The following is a 19,418-nucleotide window of genomic DNA, read 5'->3' as shown; positions in this document are numbered from 1 at the left end:
GAGTTCAAATCAAGTTGTGACAATCGCTAAAAAGAATAAAGCTTGGAATTTGTCATCTTATTCATCAAATCATAGGCATAAACCTCAACTAATGTCATAGTTGAGTGTGCAAGACATTACATATTGTACTATACAATTGCATAATAGCCAAATTGAACTTCTAACCCTAACCCCAAGCACACAATTGAGAATAAACCCTGTGTGTGTTATGTACGCATGCATGTGTGTGTGTGTGTGTGTGTGTGTGCATGCTGGTGTGTTATGTGTGCAGTCATGTGCATTTACACTGTGTATATTAGGTATCTGTGTGAGAGTAATACCCATAGATCATGTTCTGCTTGCAGCACAGTGGAGGTAAATTGAATTAGACTGAACATGATGAGGGCGACAGGTCTAGAACTTGCAGTCAGAGGATTTACCCTGGGCATGGGGGGATTCAGGCAACCTTTGCTAAAGGCCAGGGGGTTTCCACAGGGTAGATCCACTGGGAGCCAAACTGTTTAATTACATTTTAAGACCATCCCCATAGAATAGGTTTATATAACCACTGGTTTGCAAAATGCTCAATGAGTTGAGAACGCAAGCCAATTATTGCACTGACCTTTAGAATAAGGGACACCATGTACATATTGCACTAAAAACGAAGTCTACTTTATACTCCAAACCATGTTATCTCCTAATCAGGGTTGGAGGTGTGAGAGCAGACAGGATGGCTTGTGCAGGGCGTGGCGAGGAGGAGCCACGGATGGCAACAGGTGGTATAGCTTGTGGAGCTAGTCCCCCAACTAACCCCCCCCCCCCCCCCCATAGTCAGAAATAGCCCTACAATGGGTCAGAAGATGGACAGAGGAGGGGGACAGAAAGGCTGCCACCTATTTTAAGGCTCTGAGTGTTAGTCAGTCTGGAGACTCAGAGACATCCACATCCCCCAGGGCCGGCTGTGCGATACACAGGCTAATCAAGTGATAGCTGTGGCCGTATCCACTCTACCAGGAGAGCCCTAGTATATTATACCACTGTACACATACTGTACGTAGGTCTTAAATACAGTGCTGAAGTAATACTTTAAAAAGACACATAAACACTAAATATAAAAAAACACCTTCTCTATGACACTAAAATATCACTAATTCACATCAAAGAAAGTTAACTCATTTACAACAATTAAAATTTCAGGACAATGTCTACATAACTTCAATAGTTCACACCATGTTGTGCAAATCTATGTTTCTCAATCAGAATTACTTCAGATGAAAGGGCAGACTACTTTCTAGGTTGTATCGAAATACAGTCTGGGGGTGCATGCTATTTTACAGTGATGAACATTCAAAAGACCTCGGTGGGGCTGTTTTTAGAGCCAAAGCTCACTGACTTAAGAGCCTTGCTGGCCAAAGTCAAAGGTCGCCGTGTGGGCCCCCATAGTGATGTGGGCCACATCCGGGTGGTAAGTCCTGAGGGATCACTGAGATCAGTTTGAGGACACGGAGTGGAGAGAGTGGCTAGGAGGAAGGCTTGAGGGCAAAGGCACTTTACGCCAGGGTGTTGATCTGATGCCTCAATCCCTGCTCTCCTGTCAGAGAGCCAGAAGAGGACGTCAAGTGCCCTTGAGGCTGAGGAGGGGTGTGGAGTAAGGGGGGGGGGCTGACCACGACTGGTGTGTGTCTTCTACGACTAGCGCTAGAGGGATGTCCCAGACATGCAGCGTGCCGTCAGTGGGGATCACATGGACACAGTATGCCTCCAGCTTTCTATGTCTCCTCTCTTCACACTGAAGCCAGGGCCAGAGATGTTCTTCTGTATCAAGGGCGGCTAGTGTTACCACTCCCAGAGTAGACACACTGGGGTAAAGAACTAAGCGAGGTCCTGAGGAAGCAGAGACTCTTGGAAACAGAGACTCTTGGAAAAGCTCAATTCTAAGTTGGAGAAAAAAAACATTTTATTGTAAGCTTACAATCACATTTCTCCATAGCAGTGTTCCCTGTAGAGGGTTTTGTAGATGTGGACCGTTAATTTGGTTCACCCAGGATCAGTTCCAGTAAGTGTTGCAGTTTAACAATGACAACAAATATGATGATTTATGGACAATTGTGCTGTAATTGCATTTCAAGTTGTTACTTTTGTCTGGTGATGGTGAAATTTTCTAGCTGTGGGGCCAACCGCCAGAGTCAGAAGAGCTATCCTGAACTTTATGGCAGGACGACTACTGGCCCAGCAGGTGGAACTGGCCTGACCCAGGGTGTGACCCTGGGTCTGATCTCTGACCCGGCTGCAGAGGGACTCTTTCTACTAGTGTTTGTGACAACTGTCTGACCCAAGTCAACACAGCACAAAAGTCTATTACCATTTTCCCAGAGTCGTAATCTCACATGCCCAGACTGCTCTTGATTTATTACGGTAACACTTGGTGATGATGATAAAGGATTACAGCAATGTGAAAAGACACCAGAACAAATTCTAAACATAACTATCTTTTACTTTCTTGAGCCATGTACTAAAGCCTTTATGCATTCTTAATGATACAGCGATAAATGCAATGCATCATTATACCAAGAAGATTACTTCATTATTTCTACAATGGCCAAAACTGATTTGATACTTCAGAATATAGACAATGCCAAACCAGTATTCATTCAAATCAAAACAATGAAATAAATGCAGGGCATATTGTATTTGCTGTACATTTAATCCACTAAAGATGGCTTCAGATTTGAATGCTTGTCACACTTGTTGGAAACAGAGGCACATGGCCAAGAGATGAGTCTAAGATTTCACAACACCAAGATTACCCAGCCATCCTGGAAGCCCTGCTGCTGCTTTCAGCTTTATCTCTCACAAAATCCACACTCCACAAACATTTACTAAGAATTATGTTAGGATATAGCACTTAATGTCTTTGTATTTTGGTCTAGAAAATCAATAACAACATTCCCAGTTTAATTGCTTTAATATAAGTCCCATCTGTAGTAAGTGGTAGTCTTTCCTTCCTAGACAGCCCGGGGCAGATAGCCAACCTATGATAACACAATAGCAACCCGACTGCACATTAATTTAGAGGGAGATTACCCCTTCTGCGCCTCTCTACAGAATTAGTTACTTTCATGGAGTTCCTGACAGCGATCACAACAATCAATAACACAAATAATCATGCGCCGAGTGGCAAGGAGGTCATGATTCTCTTAATTGACCACAACTGCATCGGTTGTTGGGAATCAAAATCCCTGTCTGTGCTGGAAATCAGTACCCAGTATCCAAAATGCAGAGGCCAAAAGATACCTGCATGGGCCTGGAGAAAGGGTCTGTGGAGGAGTGAGCTCCAGCCCCGGCCCGGACCTCGGCCCCTCCTGCCTGGAGAATGCATGTCCCTATAAGGCCAACTGCTGGGAATAAATTGCGATTGTGACAGTGCAGAGTGACAGCAGCTGTGCAGCGTGTCTAAAGGGTAGCGTGGGGCTGGGAGGGGTGAGGAGTCAGGAGGGAGGGGGAGTCGAGCGGAGGGAGGGAGGATCTGTAGTGGACAGTGTTGGGTTTCAGGAGGACTTCCAATCTTAGACACCTGACAGCAGGCTGGAATATGGAGGCCTGGCCCCGGGCTCTGGGGTTGAACGCCACCCCAAGGACGGACAAGGGTGACGGACAAGGGTAAGGCCAACTGCTCCAGTGCAGACCCAGAAGCCCGTCCGCATTTCTAGATGGAGTAACCTGGGGGTAGTTATGGGTGATCAGCTCACCATGGCATTCAGCTACATCGGTGCCATGCAATCATAGACAATTCAGTGTAAGACAGCTATGATCAGGCTAGTTCATGATACTATTGATAAGATAAACTAAATAAGTACATGAACATATCATTCATCAATGGAAATGCTGCCAACTACATCCAGGCATTTCAACTCTGCAATAACTTTGCATAACTAATTTAATCTCATAATGAACTTGTGGAGTGTCAGATAAAAGACGAGCATGAAGAATGAAATAAAGAGAGCAAATCTTTGAACGTAGAAGAAAAAGAGAGACAAAGCGCTGTCCACTCAGGCTCCTGTGTGGCTACTCTCTTCTCCACGGCTGGACTGAGACTTTCCATCAGCTGGTGCCATGCGTTAGGACAGCTGACACACTGTCAGGCCGAGCTCCAGTTCTACAAACCCAGAATGCCTCTACTCCAGAACCTCACCGACACACACAAGGCATACCGTGTTCATACATCAAAAATAGTGTTGTGTTCTTTTTAAATTTCAATAGAAAAACAGATGAGGAAGAGCCGGTTAAATACATCATCTTGTACCAGGCGCCAACTGTTTAATTTTAAACCAGGGCAGATTTTAAATAGTCCTGCATGGTGGCAAAGAAAGACCTGGGTGACATTTCTGTTTCTGCTGGTGTCCCTGTGACCGTCACTGTCCCCATGTCCCTCTAAAAGCCTGTGCCCACTCTGGCTAAACTCTCAAAAAACCCATACCCAATGGACACAAGCATCTGCCTGCACTACCTACATTTGGCCAGTGGTTAAACGGAATAGGTATGACAGCAAAATCAATGACTGATCATTATAACAGTCTGAATGACAGCACCTGTATCTCTGAACACAGTCACTACACCATCAAACTAACACAGTGATCAAGTACGGCAACAGTAGAAACACCATGTCACTGTTTCTTACATTAGCAGCACATGCACAATAAAGACATCTAGTGCTCCACTGCACACCACCAGCAAACCTACCTAAAACGGGTAGAACAAACCCAGATATCAGACTAAAATACTTCTGGACCTTACCTGCTGTGGCCTGCAAAAGCAGCAGGGAGACGAAACAGCAGACTGAGACTATACCCTTCATGATGGCTGCCAGGAGAACTCTGATAGTCACACAGACTATATATACCAAGGCAAGAAGGTTAAAGGGCGTGCAGGGAAAAGGGGCGGGGCACAGAGAGGGCCAGTTGGTGGGGGACGAAATGTGTGTGTGTGTGTGTGTGTGTGTGTGTGCCAGGCGTTGCAGGCGTCAGAGTCATAGCATACCACAAGGACTCTACGTGTACAAGCAGCTGACTCTCCTTTTTAGAGGCTTGGGCTTCGGGACCTGGCTCTATCATTCAGTGTGGAATCACTCACCTTCTCTATGACAATAACAACACAAACTGCACTGCAAAGACTGAAAATAAGTACACCTTTCAAAAACAACCGCCCCACGTACTCACAAGGTTTCTAAGAATAGGAGTACTGAGCACAAACCACACAAACTTCGCTGTGACTTCAGAGGCAAACTGGTTTGAGATCAGCAATCCAGTGCTGAGAGGACAGGAGGGCATTAACCCATGCAATTACTTCCAATTAGAGTAAACGGACTGAAAAGTAGCATTACCATCCCCTAAATCAACACTGACAAAATAATGTAAAATTTAATGACTGAGGCATAATCAGAAATTGATGTGATGGATCACTTTCAAGAATTGCATCCTTTATCAAATTGAAAGAGGGAATTATAATAAGCGGTCTCGGTTGCTTCGCCCAGCGAAGAATGATCATCAAATGCCTGTGACAGCTTTACGGCCCACCCTCCACAAGCCATTCGCAATAAATATCGTACAAGTAAATGAAGTGCTGGCATGGGAAGGAGCTGTCGAACCCTCGTTCTAGTAAGGAAAACACATGCCCACTTGGCTGCCGTGTACGGAAATTATTCATCATGAATGTGACAGGTCTGTGTGTGTGTGTGTGTGTGTGTGTGAGAGAGAGAGAGAGAGAGGGAGCGAGAGAGGGATAGAGAGAGAGAGAGAGAGAGAGATGAGGGCTGAGCAAAGGGTATGTCTGGCACATAAAGACCCCAGAGTCAAACTACAATCCCTAACACAGCTAAACGCTAGGCGGATTACTGCTTTATCACACTCAAGCAGACACACTGTGGTGAACATAATCTCACAATTCTCGGGAATCAACGTCTCAACTGTAAATTAATCCCCAAATATGGCTGGAGTTTCTTACTCGAGCATGTCCATTCCAAATGGATTGAAACCCATGTCCAAACAATACATCATGTTCATTTTGCTGTGTACAATCGCTTAATCCTGAAGAACTTTATTGGTGGTGGGAGGTGGTTGAGAGGCATGATGGTTTTTGCTCATGAGGAAATCCTTACATTTGAAGAGCTTCTCTGGATTCCAGCGCACATTTATTCTTTGTAAATTATGGATTGGCATACATAGGCATCACTCGCCTCCTATTCCAAGTGTGTCTTCAAAATGTGTTAGCTGTGATGCTGTTGTCAGTGGCAATGGAAAATACCAGCCACAGTCAGTAATGAATATGGATTGAGCCAGCCTTGAGCCAGTTCACTCTGACATGCAGAAACTGCAGCTGAGTCCTGTCTGTGGAAGGTCTCAGATTCAGAAGAGACACGCTAAGCTTACTCTGGGAATATGGAAGCATATTTTAATAGTGTTAGCACATGTACACATTGATACATGAAACTTCAAATGCAAGTTGTGTTGCTGCATTTAAACTAATAAGAATGCTACAATGGGATGACATTGTCATATTCCAATTTGCATTAACATTTCAATTACATTAACTCCATATAGGAGTCTCCTACAAGAGGACTCTGTAAAAGGTTTGATCAGGTTTCCCTCATCCGTTTCTCCATAAATGCAGCCACAGAAAGATTTTTGACCAAAAAGGAAGATGGGTCTAAGTTGCAATACTGAGCCATGACTTAGCCTTTTAGCTCGGCGTAAACCCTGTATACATGGAGATGATGTGCTTTAGTCAAGCCTGTATGCAGTGCGTCTCTATATATACGCAGTACCTTTGTCACACCAACATGTGCTACAGTGGAACTTGGGATGTTCATTCATGGTATACATGGCCAAGCCAAAGCTGCACTCACTTGGCATGATGCCACATCAGTATCTCATGGAGCTGGTCCATTCTCCAGCACTGCAATTCATGTATGAGTGCCAATATACATTCTGCAAAAATATTAAATAATATAGTACACTGTTCTCATGTATTCACACATTCTATGGAATATATTCTATGTCACACCTGGGACTCAAAGTCTATAGGTAGCCTACTGGTAAACCAACTGTTAGCTATTACATAATCATTTTGTATTGTTATGAGTTAGAAAATGGCCAACACCAAAATGGGAAATGACTGAGCTTGTCTGGATGCCAAAAGCAGGGGCAATTCTGAATGGGTGTGTGAGGGTGCGAACAAGAGGCCTGGAATGAATGAATGCGTGTCAGGGGATGACAGCAAGAGATGCCACCTACTGTCCCTGTGTAGATTTTAACTCCGTCACACCAGTGGTGGCCGATCCTAATTTAGCAATGAGCGACGGAGGGTGGGGGGGTTCCAACTGCCACCAACCAATCAGAAAGAGACACTTGTGCATCAACTGTACCGCTTGAGTGACAGCCAACCAGAAGCAGACAAGAGACAAATTCTCCTGGTATTGTCATTAGTATTATAATAACTGGTTCCACTTCACTAAAGTTTGAACTCTCATAATGTTTAGAATAAAATAAACTCTAAATAAACAGACACACACAAGGCACAATTTGTAAAAAACAAAGTACAAACTTTATTATTCTGTCTTTACAAAGGCACAAGCCTCTTTATCCCCAAAACATTTCTCTTTAAAAACAAAACAAAAACAAAAAATAAAAAACAAAACAGACAAAAAAATAGCTTCTTGATGACCATATGCACTGACGGGTCTAACAAAAAAAGGAATAAGGAAAGTATGAAAAAACAGATAAAAAGGAGAGGGAAGGAAAGATCGCGAAAAGTGAGGGAAGACAAGACAAGAGGTGTTGACAACAGATAAAGTCAGGAAGAAAAAATGAAATAAGTGGAAGGGGCTGACATGGGACAAGATGTAGGAGGACTGGACATGGAGGGAAAGGGGGATACACAGCTGTGCGGTTTTGACTCATAACCTCAAGATCTTCAGCTGAGGAGGAGCCCCTTTTTACAAAACAAAGAGGCGGCCTCCACTATATAGTACAGTAAGTGCTTTGTAATCATGACCCCATTTAATGATCCCCAGCCCACCCCCTCTCATCTGACAATCTGATATGTCCACATAATGTATCCTAACACAGAGAGTAAAACAGAAATGGAACTAACATAGTGCTTGGCGTCGGTAGAAAAATGTTCAAATGCAGGTACTCAGAGGATAGAGCGAGGGCTCTAGAAATAAAGCCGAGCACACAAACCACATGGTCTTTTCAATATCTAGGAATCCCCTCCTATCCTGATAACAAGCATGTACTGGGAAAATGTCTGGTGATTTCATTTGACAGATGAGCCACTCATTTCAGTGCAGTGACATCAACGTTTTAAAGGGCGAATCATGATGGATAAATGGTTATCTGTCCAGCAGTTCAAAGCTCCATCTATGCAAACAGGATGACAAGAGCAATTCTAACAATGAATTTGCTACTAACTCCATACAAAAAAACAACAACATTATTTTATGTTTAGCAGTATTGTGCCAAAACTACCCAAATATAACAGGTTACCTTCTGAAAGGTAACCGGCATGAAAAAATGTGTAGAATAAATGTTAAAATTTTCTGGAATGTCTACATTTGATTGTGGAATTTTCATCCACAAATCTGGGGTTAACAGTGCACATGGTGGGCAAAAACTGCTGCCAATCTAAATCCAACCAGTAGTCAGCAGTCAGGTACATTTTGAATACATGGGTTAAAAAATATTAGGAGTGCTTTATTTTAATTATTATGCCAGTGATCTGTTCATTTTTGAAGCTGTCGTACAAGATAAAACAAACATGCCTCAAACAGATCAAATCATTTGGAACCCATATTTAAACATATTGTACCCCAGGTTGGGTATGAGTGTGTTTGGAATAGAGACGGTGAAAAACAGAGTAGGAGAGGGATTCCAATCCCCATCCAAAAGACCTAGATCAAGTGTTCAGGTATCTCTCTCAGACCCCAGGGCTGTGTTAAGGCTGGCCTCACAGTGCCTCCCTGCACCCACGGGCTGTTAGTAAGGCGAGCTGCTGCCTCTCTCCGCTACATGTCTTAATATCTGTCTGTCAATCAACAGTGCACAGTTCCAGGGAAAGGATGCATTTGAAAACGAGATGCAAGCAGAAACATGTAAATTGCATGGTACTCTATTGCCATACCTGGCGCAAGACAAAAAGCGCACAAAAAAGACAGAAAATGTTAAGTAAGGAAATGCATAGAGCATGTGTGCATGGCGTGGTCAAACCAGTCACCCCCATGGCACATTCAAACTATTTCACTGGGCATTTCAAGATTTTCCTCTTCTTTGAAGCATACTTGAATGAATGCTTTGACAATTGTCCCAACATTTGGACAAGAGACTACAATACAAGGGCTAAATAAAACCAACCCTTTCGATTGAGCAAACGAATGATTGGATGTCAGTCTTAATCGTGTATGTGAGTGTTGTGCACACATGCAAACGTGCCTCGATACCAAGGTAAGAGTAGTACTGCTGCCGACTGCCAGAGTCTGGCGCACCCCTACACCCTGCTGGTTCAAAATGCACAGAGGGACACACACTCATCTCCCCAGTGGAAATCACTCAAGAGGGCCCACAGAGTAGCTTATTCAACAAGCCAGGTGCTATAACATGAAAGGAGGGGAGGGTGTCAAGAAATGTCAAAGCACCGATTTTTGTCAAGCCTTGAGAAAAAGGGGAAACATGCCAAATACATAAAGTGGGAATACTGGGAACCCAGCCCAGTAAAAATGGCAACAACACGAAAAAAAAAAAAGGAGAACAGGGTTGGGAAACAGTAAGTGCACTCTCTCCTCCCAAGCTTAGCTTCATTTCCCATGAGCACCAGTCAGCCATGAAAACAGCTTTTAGATTCCCATCAGTGTGGCGCTTTTTTGTTTTTCAGTACAATCACTTTAACTCGCTGGCTGGGGCAGCCCTAGAGGAACGCAACATAAAAAAACACAAGGAGACTTCACACTCAATAAAGTAAAATAACATTTCCTTTCATTCAGAAGCCAAAAGGAGTGGAACTTTGATTGAGACGGTCTTGTAAAGCTCACAGTGTCTCTCCAAAACAGTTCAGATGGTGCAGGAGGAGAAGAGGGTTTTAAAATGACGTTCATAGGAAAGAAAATGCTCTGGCGTGAGGCGGTGGAGGACACCGCGCTGCTGGGCTCTTCGCTGACTTTCCCTCCTGTTTCGTGGGATCAGTCGCATGGCTTCGGAGCAATTTAAAGAGAGAAGCCCCAGTGGTTAATGGAGATGTTAGCAGGCATCCAAAGCAGTAGTATCCAGGACGGGAGAGGGGACTGGGTGGGGGGGGTGGGGGGACTATTGAAGAGCTTATGACAGAGCGTTTATATATCAGTCAGTTAAGTCGTCACTCTAAAACCTTTCTATAGATGAACGAACGGGCGTGTGTGTGACAGAGCAGGGGGCTAGTGAAAAGCAGAGAAGAGACAGGGCAAGCGAGACTGCGTGTATGAGTGTCTAAATGTAAACCTATTCCGGCTGCCTATCACGGTACAACATGTAAGAGTGTGTATTAAAAAAAAAAGGAAAAAAAAAAGAGTGCTTCAATCTGTCTACCAACCCTAATAATGTCCATTTAATACGAGTGCTGTAGGTTTATATGCCTCCCATGGCCCTGTCTGCTTGGGCCGTGTGTGTGTGTGTGTATGGGTGTGTGTGTGTGTGTGTGTGTGTGTGTGTGTGTGTGTGAGAGAGAGAGACATCGGGGACACGCTCAGGGCAGTGAACAGTCGTCCGGCCCATCGCTGTTTGAGGCTGTGTCTGAGCCCGCCGCGTCAGAGAGGACGCGCCCCGAGGTGACGATGACCGCCCTCCGCTGCTCCTCCTCGCCGGCACAAGCCTTCCCCTGGGTGCCCTCGATGTGCTGGATTGCCTGGAGAAAAGAAAGGGGGGGGGGGGGGGGGGAGTGAGTAACGATAGCACCCTCTAGTGTTCAGATGTGACGACATGACAGTTAACATGAGATGGTCCATTCACAGCATCTAGTGAACTTAAAGCATGCTCCTCTTCCTCCTGACGTGTTGTTGCTTTTGTTTTGGGTGCAGTAGTTTACCAAGCCAAAAACTTGAAAGGCAGACATTTAAAAGTTAAAGAGGATAGCTTTTTAAATATCAACCTTTCAAGTTGGATAACATTATTGTGTAAAGTACATCAGAAGGACATGTGACATAGTGTAACAAGAACGTTTTTTCACACAATTTATCTGTGTCTTACCTGAACAATGGTGTCCAGGTTCTGTCGAGATGTGGACACTGTATTGATAACCGAGGCCGGGCCCATGGTTACCACGGTGACGTGATGGGGCTGGGGAGGCTGGGCTGGTGCAGGGACAATGACCGTGGCGTGGTGGGTAGGTGCAGGGGGGGTAGCAGGGGCCAACACCTGGAGGGAAAGGGGAGTTAGATTATGCTCATGTTTAGCAAAAAATAAAGACATTATTGTGTCACCACTTTGTTGGACTAACTAGTCACTTTAGTGCCCTCAAGTAACAGCTAATAAAAATGCAGAGACTACATATAAATACACACACGCAGACACACTGTGTATACATGCGCACAGGCACAAGCACACACACACACAAACAAACACTCACTTGGGAGCCACAAGTTGTGACACTGAGGTTATCTACAGTGTATCAATCATCTTTTTCACTACCTGCTCCCAGGCTGCCTTGATGGGTACAGAGCACAAGCCAATTGATTTGGCATCATGTTCAGTTAGGGTTAGCCTGCTGAAACAGGATGCCATGGCTGTCAGGGCAGCAGACAGGCAGAGTGGAAAGCGATGTGTGAGCTGCCCATTGACTAAACCATAAATGTGTCATAGCTGTTGACAGCTCTAACTACGGACACGGAAGAGATTCTCAGTACAAACTGTGCGACTGTGTCAGTGTGCCAACTACAGTGCACCGTGAGATTAGTCTATCTGTGTGTGTGTTTAAAAACTCCATATGCTACAACATGATTGAGACAAAGATGAACATCAAGTGTTTGCTATGGAAGCATACAGCTGAACACATATAGGACAGTGTAACAGAGGAGGAAAATTTGGTGCCAACCAGCTAATAAGTTTAGGCTACAAAACAAACACTGGTGTTCGATAGATATGGGGTTGAAAATGGTTTGTCTGCTTGTCAAAAATGCAAGGGCTTGCGTGACTGTTCAAAAACCTCTGCAAGTGCTGGTAAAGAAAATGAATCGGTACCTATCTGTAGCCAGCAGCCTGGCTGATGTGAGCAGACTACATGACTGACAAGGTGACAAAAACCTCCCCACATCAATCTCATGCACATATTTGACAGATAAATCTGCAGATCGGGAGCAGGAAACTTCAATGTAAAATTTATGCTACAAGTGATAAAATGGACAGAACAAAATCCAGGACACACAGTGCTCATAGTGATACTGGTGTAGATCCAAATGATATCAGACAGGATCAGCTGCTTTATAAAATAGTGCCAGTTTCTAGCATCTAGGCTGTCCTAAATAAATGCTGGGTGTCTTCTGTTGTTGAAACAAAAACGCCAAGCTATTTAAGGGGGTTTTATGGTATTACATGGTACTACATCTTCACTTAAAGTAAATCAATATTTTGTTTAGGTCTGAACAAAAAAGCCGAGGGCCATGATCTACCATATCTGTCTCCAAGACTTCAGCCTTCACTGTCATTATCATCATTTGATCCAATACCAAGTTTGTTGAAATACTAACCATGTTTAGTTCTTTGTTCTGTCCCATGGTTTCATGGATGGCAATTCAGTAGTTTGCATATCCAATCTGAGCATTCAGCCCTTGTCATATCAAAATGGACATTAAATACTGAACTACCCTGGACAGAACGCCCTACGCCAAATTTTAATAATTTCCATAAAGGTCTATGTGTGTTTTAGGGTGAAAAATTTACCCCGGACACCATGGAGATTTTGATCGGACATGGCGAGTTTTACCAGTTGCAAAAAAACAGAGCAGTCTTCAGCATATGAGCATAATTGTTCAAAGGATGTTACTATCAATGTGTAAGTCATACACGTATGCAAACATTTCCCTTCCCAGTCCAACCTGTGGGCTGCGAGCCGGAGTAAGGTCTCTTTCCAGCTGCTCGTGCTGCTGCAGACGGATGAGGCTCTGTGTCTGAACCTGCTGCTCCTGGACCTGCTGGGCGATCACCTTCAGCTTCTCTGGGTACAGCTGGGCATCCAGGGAACGCATCTGGTACACAGAGCAGGAGGTTTGATTGTGGATTAGCACGTCAAAAGTTTAAAGCAGTTATTATTAGTCGCTGAGTTTGTCTATAGACACTTTTTGCCTCTTCATCATGTCTCTGTACACGTTGCTCACCTGCTCTTCTAGTATCATCCTGACTGAGCGCTCTTTCTCCAGCTGCTGCCTCAATTCTATCATCTCCCTCCGCAAGTCCTCTGTCTTCTCCTCCTCCAGGATGTCTGGCGAGCCGATCCCTTCATCCTTCTCCTCTGCACGCCTCCTCTTTGGGGAAGAACCACTGAACTCCTGGGGAGAGCGAAGAGGGAAAGAAGGGGAAAAAAACACAAGAAGACTTTGATGGTTAATTGATGAATTCTTCTCTAAACGTCCGTTGTGTGATGGACTTTGAGATTGGCGTTACTGAAAGACAAAAACAAGCCTAATAATGACTTTGTTCACAGTTTCAGATTTGGCATAAGCAGAAGATGACTTCATCCATCCTAGTCTCTTTATTTTAACTCTACTGCTGCTTTACCTGTATGAAGCGTTTGAGCTGATTGTTCTGCTGCAATAGTCGCGTCTTCTCCTGCTCCAAAGTGAAGATGTATTCTGCCGTCTGTTGTAGGATGGCAGCCTGGGGAGAAGAAGAGAGGAACGTTACAACTCTGCTATTCAGACCCTCTGCATACACTTGAAGCACCTTTCCACGATCTAATTACGCAAAAATACACTTGACTTTAGAAAGGGCCAAAATTCTAAGTAGAGGACTAAAGCACAAGACTAAAACCCAACCCCCTCCCTAGATGCAGGTGTATTTTATTCAGTCTGTGACCCACCTTGCTGAGCTTCTCTCCATCGCTGTGTGGGATGAGTGTTTTGAGTGACTGGAACCCGGCATTGATGCTCTGCATGCGCCGCCGCTCGTTGCTGTTGGCGATCTCCCGGCGGATCCGCCGCTCCTGATCCCGGGCTGTTTCTGGGGTCAGGGGAATGTTGGCCAGACTGGGGGAGGGGGGGGGACACACAGCAGTCACACACAAGGCGAACAGGCACCCAGGCTCTTGAATAAAACCAGACATAATTTGCTAACATCTTACACTTACATGGTGAGCTTTTCCCTAATCTTAAAACTAGAAAGAGCTAAAATAGTAAAGACTGTCACAACACCACAATTCTCCCCTACAATATTATACTACACTCTGTATTATAAAACCAATAATATTGTAATACCACACTTAAGAGCACAGAGAACTAATTTTTTGATTGGCATTCAGTTGTTAGGCAATCAAAGTCCTTTGTACACACTTTAATGGAAAAGGAATTACAAACTACCAGGCTTAGTTAACACTGTACAGTCATTATGATCTTAAAAATTCGACAATGGATTGCATATTCTTCAGAGTTAAAGGAAAAATCCATTCTCAGATACTCAAATGCTGTTAGATATCATCCATTATGCATTCCAGGAGTTATTTGATGATGAAGTGATTTAATTTACTTTTTTGGTGTATCCAATTCCCTCTGTCTGTCTACCATCTACTTCTACTTAAGTTAACTAACCCTAACCCTGTTTCCCAGAATTACTTTGGACAACCGTCAGACAATGGGTATGAACTTTTTGAACTTGTGAACTTGAATCAAAGGCGGCCATATAAATATTGTAGCTAGCCAACTGGGGTGTGTCTCTGATCACTGCCACGCCCCTTACTCAAAACACAACACATCTTGTGGCTGCATTGCATTATGGTCTATTGAGGTTACTGTCGTTGGAGTTGAACATTGGTGCAAAATGGTAAGACTAGGAAGAAGCCATTGCTCTTTGATTCTGAGGGGCTGACACCAAAACCTAATGTTTACCATTTATGTGTTTGCTGTGTGTAAACTGTGTCAGTCGCGTCATCTACATTTGGCCAGTTATTGGCGGGAATGAGAAAAATACGCCAAACAACAAAACTGGCCCAGGAATGCAAGGTACATCACCAATGACTGTTTTTTTTAACAGTTTAAGTGTTTTTCAGTGGGTTTTTTCTTTAAGCTATCAATAACTACGCTAATAACTACTCTTCTGTGTGGACCAAAACTGATCCTCATTAAACTACAGGCTAATATTAAGAATCTCCAGCATAAAAGGCATTGTAAGCGCTATTGCGGTATTGCAATGGTAAAAGGCAATAGGATAGCCTTTCTAGGTTAGAGAAGCTGTTCTTTAACCCTAGGACCTCAGTTCAAGCCCCTGTGTCAGCATCCACCCTGCTGTAGTGTCCTTGAGCAGACAGTGAATCCCTACCAGCATTATCATTATTAGTTAAATATTATGCAGTAATAATTTAAACAAGTTTAAGGTAGTGAGCATATCCCAACCTGTGAAAATAGCACTGACATTTCACATGACTCCTCGTAAGCACTACACATGTTAAAGCTTTGCTGATAACTCCAGTGCATTGTTTCAAAACCTGTGATTCATGCAGCTCCCCAGCTGGTATTATTTCCAACCTAACAAACTGTGGTCAACATCCACCATGCAGGACCATGAAATTCGGTTGAGGGAAAATTCTAAACGAACTTCCTCTAACATCCTCTGTATCAAGCCTGGTGTCTCTGGGACTCTCTACAAAGCTCTTATCTGTACTGACTCAGCTGCCTCAGTGCAAACATGGGGAACAATTGTGCAGACACAGATGAGAAGAGGACCGTGTGTAAGTGTGTGTGCACACGCACGTTTTCCAACATTGCAGCGGCACATCCAACAAACATGTCCACTGCCAAAACATGACCAACCGGGCCGCTCCACTCACCATATCACACAAACACAACCGCCACAGAACAGCCTGGGTACCAGGGAGGGTGTGTTAGGCTGCTTCAAACAAGGAGTCGTGATGTTAATACCACTGCGTGTCACGAAAATGTGTTCACACTTGGTCATGGCACCCTTGATCTGCCTTTTTATGTTTTGCTTTTACATTTCTTGCTTTTCCTTTATATTTCTTGCTTTGTTTTTACTGGTTTGCTTTGCCTACTAATTATTTTGCCCTATTGTTTATTTATGCAGTCAATTATTTTAAGACAATTTAACAAAGTAATTTTTAATTATACAAAATGTAGGTATAATTGTGATACAGGGTCTCTAAAATATGTTTATGCCGCCAATATGATAGACGCACAATTTTTGTAGCACTTTAATGCTTCCTAAGTTAAGTAACGTTAGGCGTTTAAGGTCAGCCTGGGTAGGGAGGCAGATTTTCCTTGAGTGGAAGAATCCTCCACAGACACACCATGAGGAGAAAATAAAAGAACTACATTTCCCAGTCCGCTCGGTGCTGCCAGCAACAGCAGATTTCTCCGCCTCCCTCTCCAAACAGGGTAGCAGACGCATCGACGGGCCTTCCACGGCATACACACCCCCTTATTAATAAGACCACTATTAATTCCCCTGCCTCGCGATTGCGAAATGTCCCTTTAACAGACAGATGTGGGGAAATATTTTTTAAACAGTCGGGAATTATCTCCCCGTTACCAAAGGGCCCCAACACCACCGTGCGCAAACCAGACTTATCGTGTCCTCCGCCATTACAACAATGCGGCAGCATGGCAGAGGTGCGGGATAAAAAGACGCAGTGGAAATGACTCGGTAGCGCGCCAGAGACACGCAGTAATACGAGTAAAATGATCGCCACGTCGAATGTGGGCGATTTAGACAACAACTGTGTATTTTCATATCGGGTAAATGGAAGCAGGGTGTCATAAACAGGAAGGCAACGCCAGACCCCCTCATCACTTTCTAGCACAAGCCACAAGCATGGCCGCACTACCCACAATAACTTCGGATCGCTCTGAGCGAAATCAGCGAACGGTAATCCCTGCGGTGTTGTGTGAAAAATAAATATCACAGCGTCTGAAATACGCTCGTATCACCTTTCCTATTCTCACGCAAATCACCGCACACGTATGTGTGGCACTGGGGGATAATTTGGAGAGAATAAATAGACCAGGGATGCGCTCTCTACCAGAGTAGCAGCGTGGTGTGCACGGAACCACGTGGTTTATGTTTGTTAGCTACAAAATGTATCGATTTCGCAGTTAAATACGCGAAATAACGTTGCGAGGGTGCTACTGTGGTCTATGCTGGAAGCCCCCTTGCCCAAATTCAATATAATTTTGGTCTTTCGTGGCCATTAACGTCCCCAGCTCCCCGTGAGTGGGTCGTGTACACAATAACAGATCAAATCAAGCATGTTGCCTCAGCGCCGTCGCTAAGTGCGTACTCAAAACAGATGACTTACAATACAGCGTATTACATGAAGCAGAAATAGCCGGAGTGCAGATACACACCTACAAAGACCACCGATCACTTCTTTCTCCGTTTTCCTAAAATGTTGCAAGGAGGGCACCTTCTGAGCTGGTACCATGAAATACTCCATGCTTGCCTCTCCAGTTTTGGTCCCCCCCAAAAAAATCTTGCCGTGGAATGAAAAAAAAAAAACGGTGAAGTTGTGCGCCAAATCCCGTGATCCGACGCGTATTAAATTCTCACACAATAAAGATGTTAATTCCTTGTCTGTAATATGTAGTAGTTGCTGGCTGCTGAGAGTTGTAATGTTACTCGACTTCCAGCTGATGGGGTTCCCTCGTTGTGTGTGGCGCTCTACCTCTCTCTCTCTCTCTCTCTCTCCCTCCCTCCCCTCGCTTTCTCCCTCTGCATGGACGTGTGTGTGTGTGTGTGTGCGCAGCTGATCGGATGGCTTTCAAGGCGGGAAACAGCTGGTAGGAATCACACAGCACTACCAAAAGGCCTCCTTCCGCAGAGACGGGGGACTGCATGTAAACAAAGGACTATTTAGCGTAAATACGCCAAGAGAAACACTCATGGGAAGGGAGGGAAATCAGCTGGTTAATAAGAATTACAATAAAACACCGCCGCCTATTTATAGTTAAATAACCAGTACTACCGATGCAGTAGTAAGTAAAAATGTTGGTAAACCATGACCTCCAGTCGCCTATTACCATGGGCAAAGAGTCACCATTTTAAACAAAAAACACAATTTTAAGAAAAGCATTAGGGCTACTTTATGTTTTTTCCTTAGAAGACACTATTTTCATATATGTTGAGCTACCTCAGTTTGATACTACTTGTATGATGTGTAGCTTATTATGAATTTAAAACATAAAGATTTATGTCACCCTAAAAAAGAAGGTGGGTTAACATGTAATTACATAACCATAGCGCCCGCATTCAATACTCTATTGGTTTTTAGATAGCAATAACCCAACTGTGTATTGTATCTTGACAACTCTGACTGATAGGCAGGCCGTATGCTCTCTCTAGCCGCCGCGATAAGCGAACAAGAGAGATCAGCTGACGAGTTGGCAGCGCTGCTGAAAACAGCAACAAACCGGGGAGGGGTTTGGTTTGGAGGGACAGCTATCGAGCCCGAGCAGCGGCTGACATGGAAACAGCTGAATGTGTTCACCATTTTGGGTGTAAGAGTAGTAGTAGGAGGAGAAATGGGTTACCTAATCGCCACTTCAGCCTGGTTGGTGTGGGCTACGCGAGTGCAACGCAGCCACAAAATGGGAGCATGTACCCGGAAATGTGAAGACCAGGAGCAATATCTTGGAGGCAGTTGCAACTTAGCCCACCGTACCTGATTGTACAGCTGCAAGTTTTGTCAAACTAAGTGTGTAGTAGCAACCCGGCGCAGTAAGCGGTCCAGACTCAGCCGCTTAGCAACGACTTGAATGAGCAATAAGCTACGAGAGGCCGTGATTTACAGTGATTTAGAGACGTGAAGCGGGAACAACACAAATGTTCACGAAGTCTTCTATTTTAAAAACCGTGATTGTTAAGTGTTATTCTTCCGCCTAGTAATATAGTTCCCAAGTAGTAGCTAAACAAGGTGGTTGCTAAGCGACACGCAACCTTCTGATATGAGTGGCAATCGGTGGCATTAATATTTAAATTGCCTGATATGCGGTGTGCATTTATCTGGTCTTTTACAACGGGATGTTCCAGCCAATCAGAGCTGAGGACCGGAATTATCCATTTTCTAAACAGATTTGTGTGAAGCCATCATGCAAAACAACAGATGCAAAACCAAGTATTTCAATTGTTAGATTAAATTGTAATATCACCAGCAACAAAAGTAAAAGTACTCATTATGCAGAATGGCCCATTTCAGAATAATAC

The 19,418-nt window shown here is 44.1% G+C and overlaps 1 protein-coding gene across 1 annotated transcript; it reads right to left on the bottom strand.

Moving 5' to 3' along the window:
- Positions 1-7,593: 7,593 nt before the first annotated feature.
- Positions 7,594-17,855, bottom strand: tfap4 (transcription factor AP-4 (activating enhancer binding protein 4)). Its single transcript, XM_071516414.1, has 7 exons — positions 17,564-17,855; positions 14,071-14,236; positions 13,770-13,868; positions 13,370-13,540; positions 13,091-13,240; positions 11,247-11,414; positions 7,594-10,905 (listed from the first exon to the last, which is right to left on the bottom strand). Exons 1-7 carry the CDS (start codon positions 17,650-17,652, stop codon positions 10,747-10,749), a joined length of 1,002 nt encoding a protein of 333 aa, XP_071372515.1. The 5' UTR covers positions 17,653-17,855; the 3' UTR covers positions 7,594-10,746.
- Positions 17,856-19,418: the final 1,563 nt, after the last annotated feature.

The sequence above is a fragment of the Centroberyx affinis genome, unplaced genomic scaffold (assembly GCF_046629955.1).
Source record: "Centroberyx affinis isolate AG114_WGS23_722 - 3 ecotype Tasmania unplaced genomic scaffold, CSIRO-AGI_Caff_v1 ptg000401l_1, whole genome shotgun sequence".
NCBI classification, from domain to species: Eukaryota; Metazoa; Chordata; class Actinopteri; order Beryciformes; family Berycidae; genus Centroberyx; species Centroberyx affinis.
Note: the sequence above shows the minus strand (reverse complement) of the source record. Positions and strands in the feature narration are given on the sequence as shown.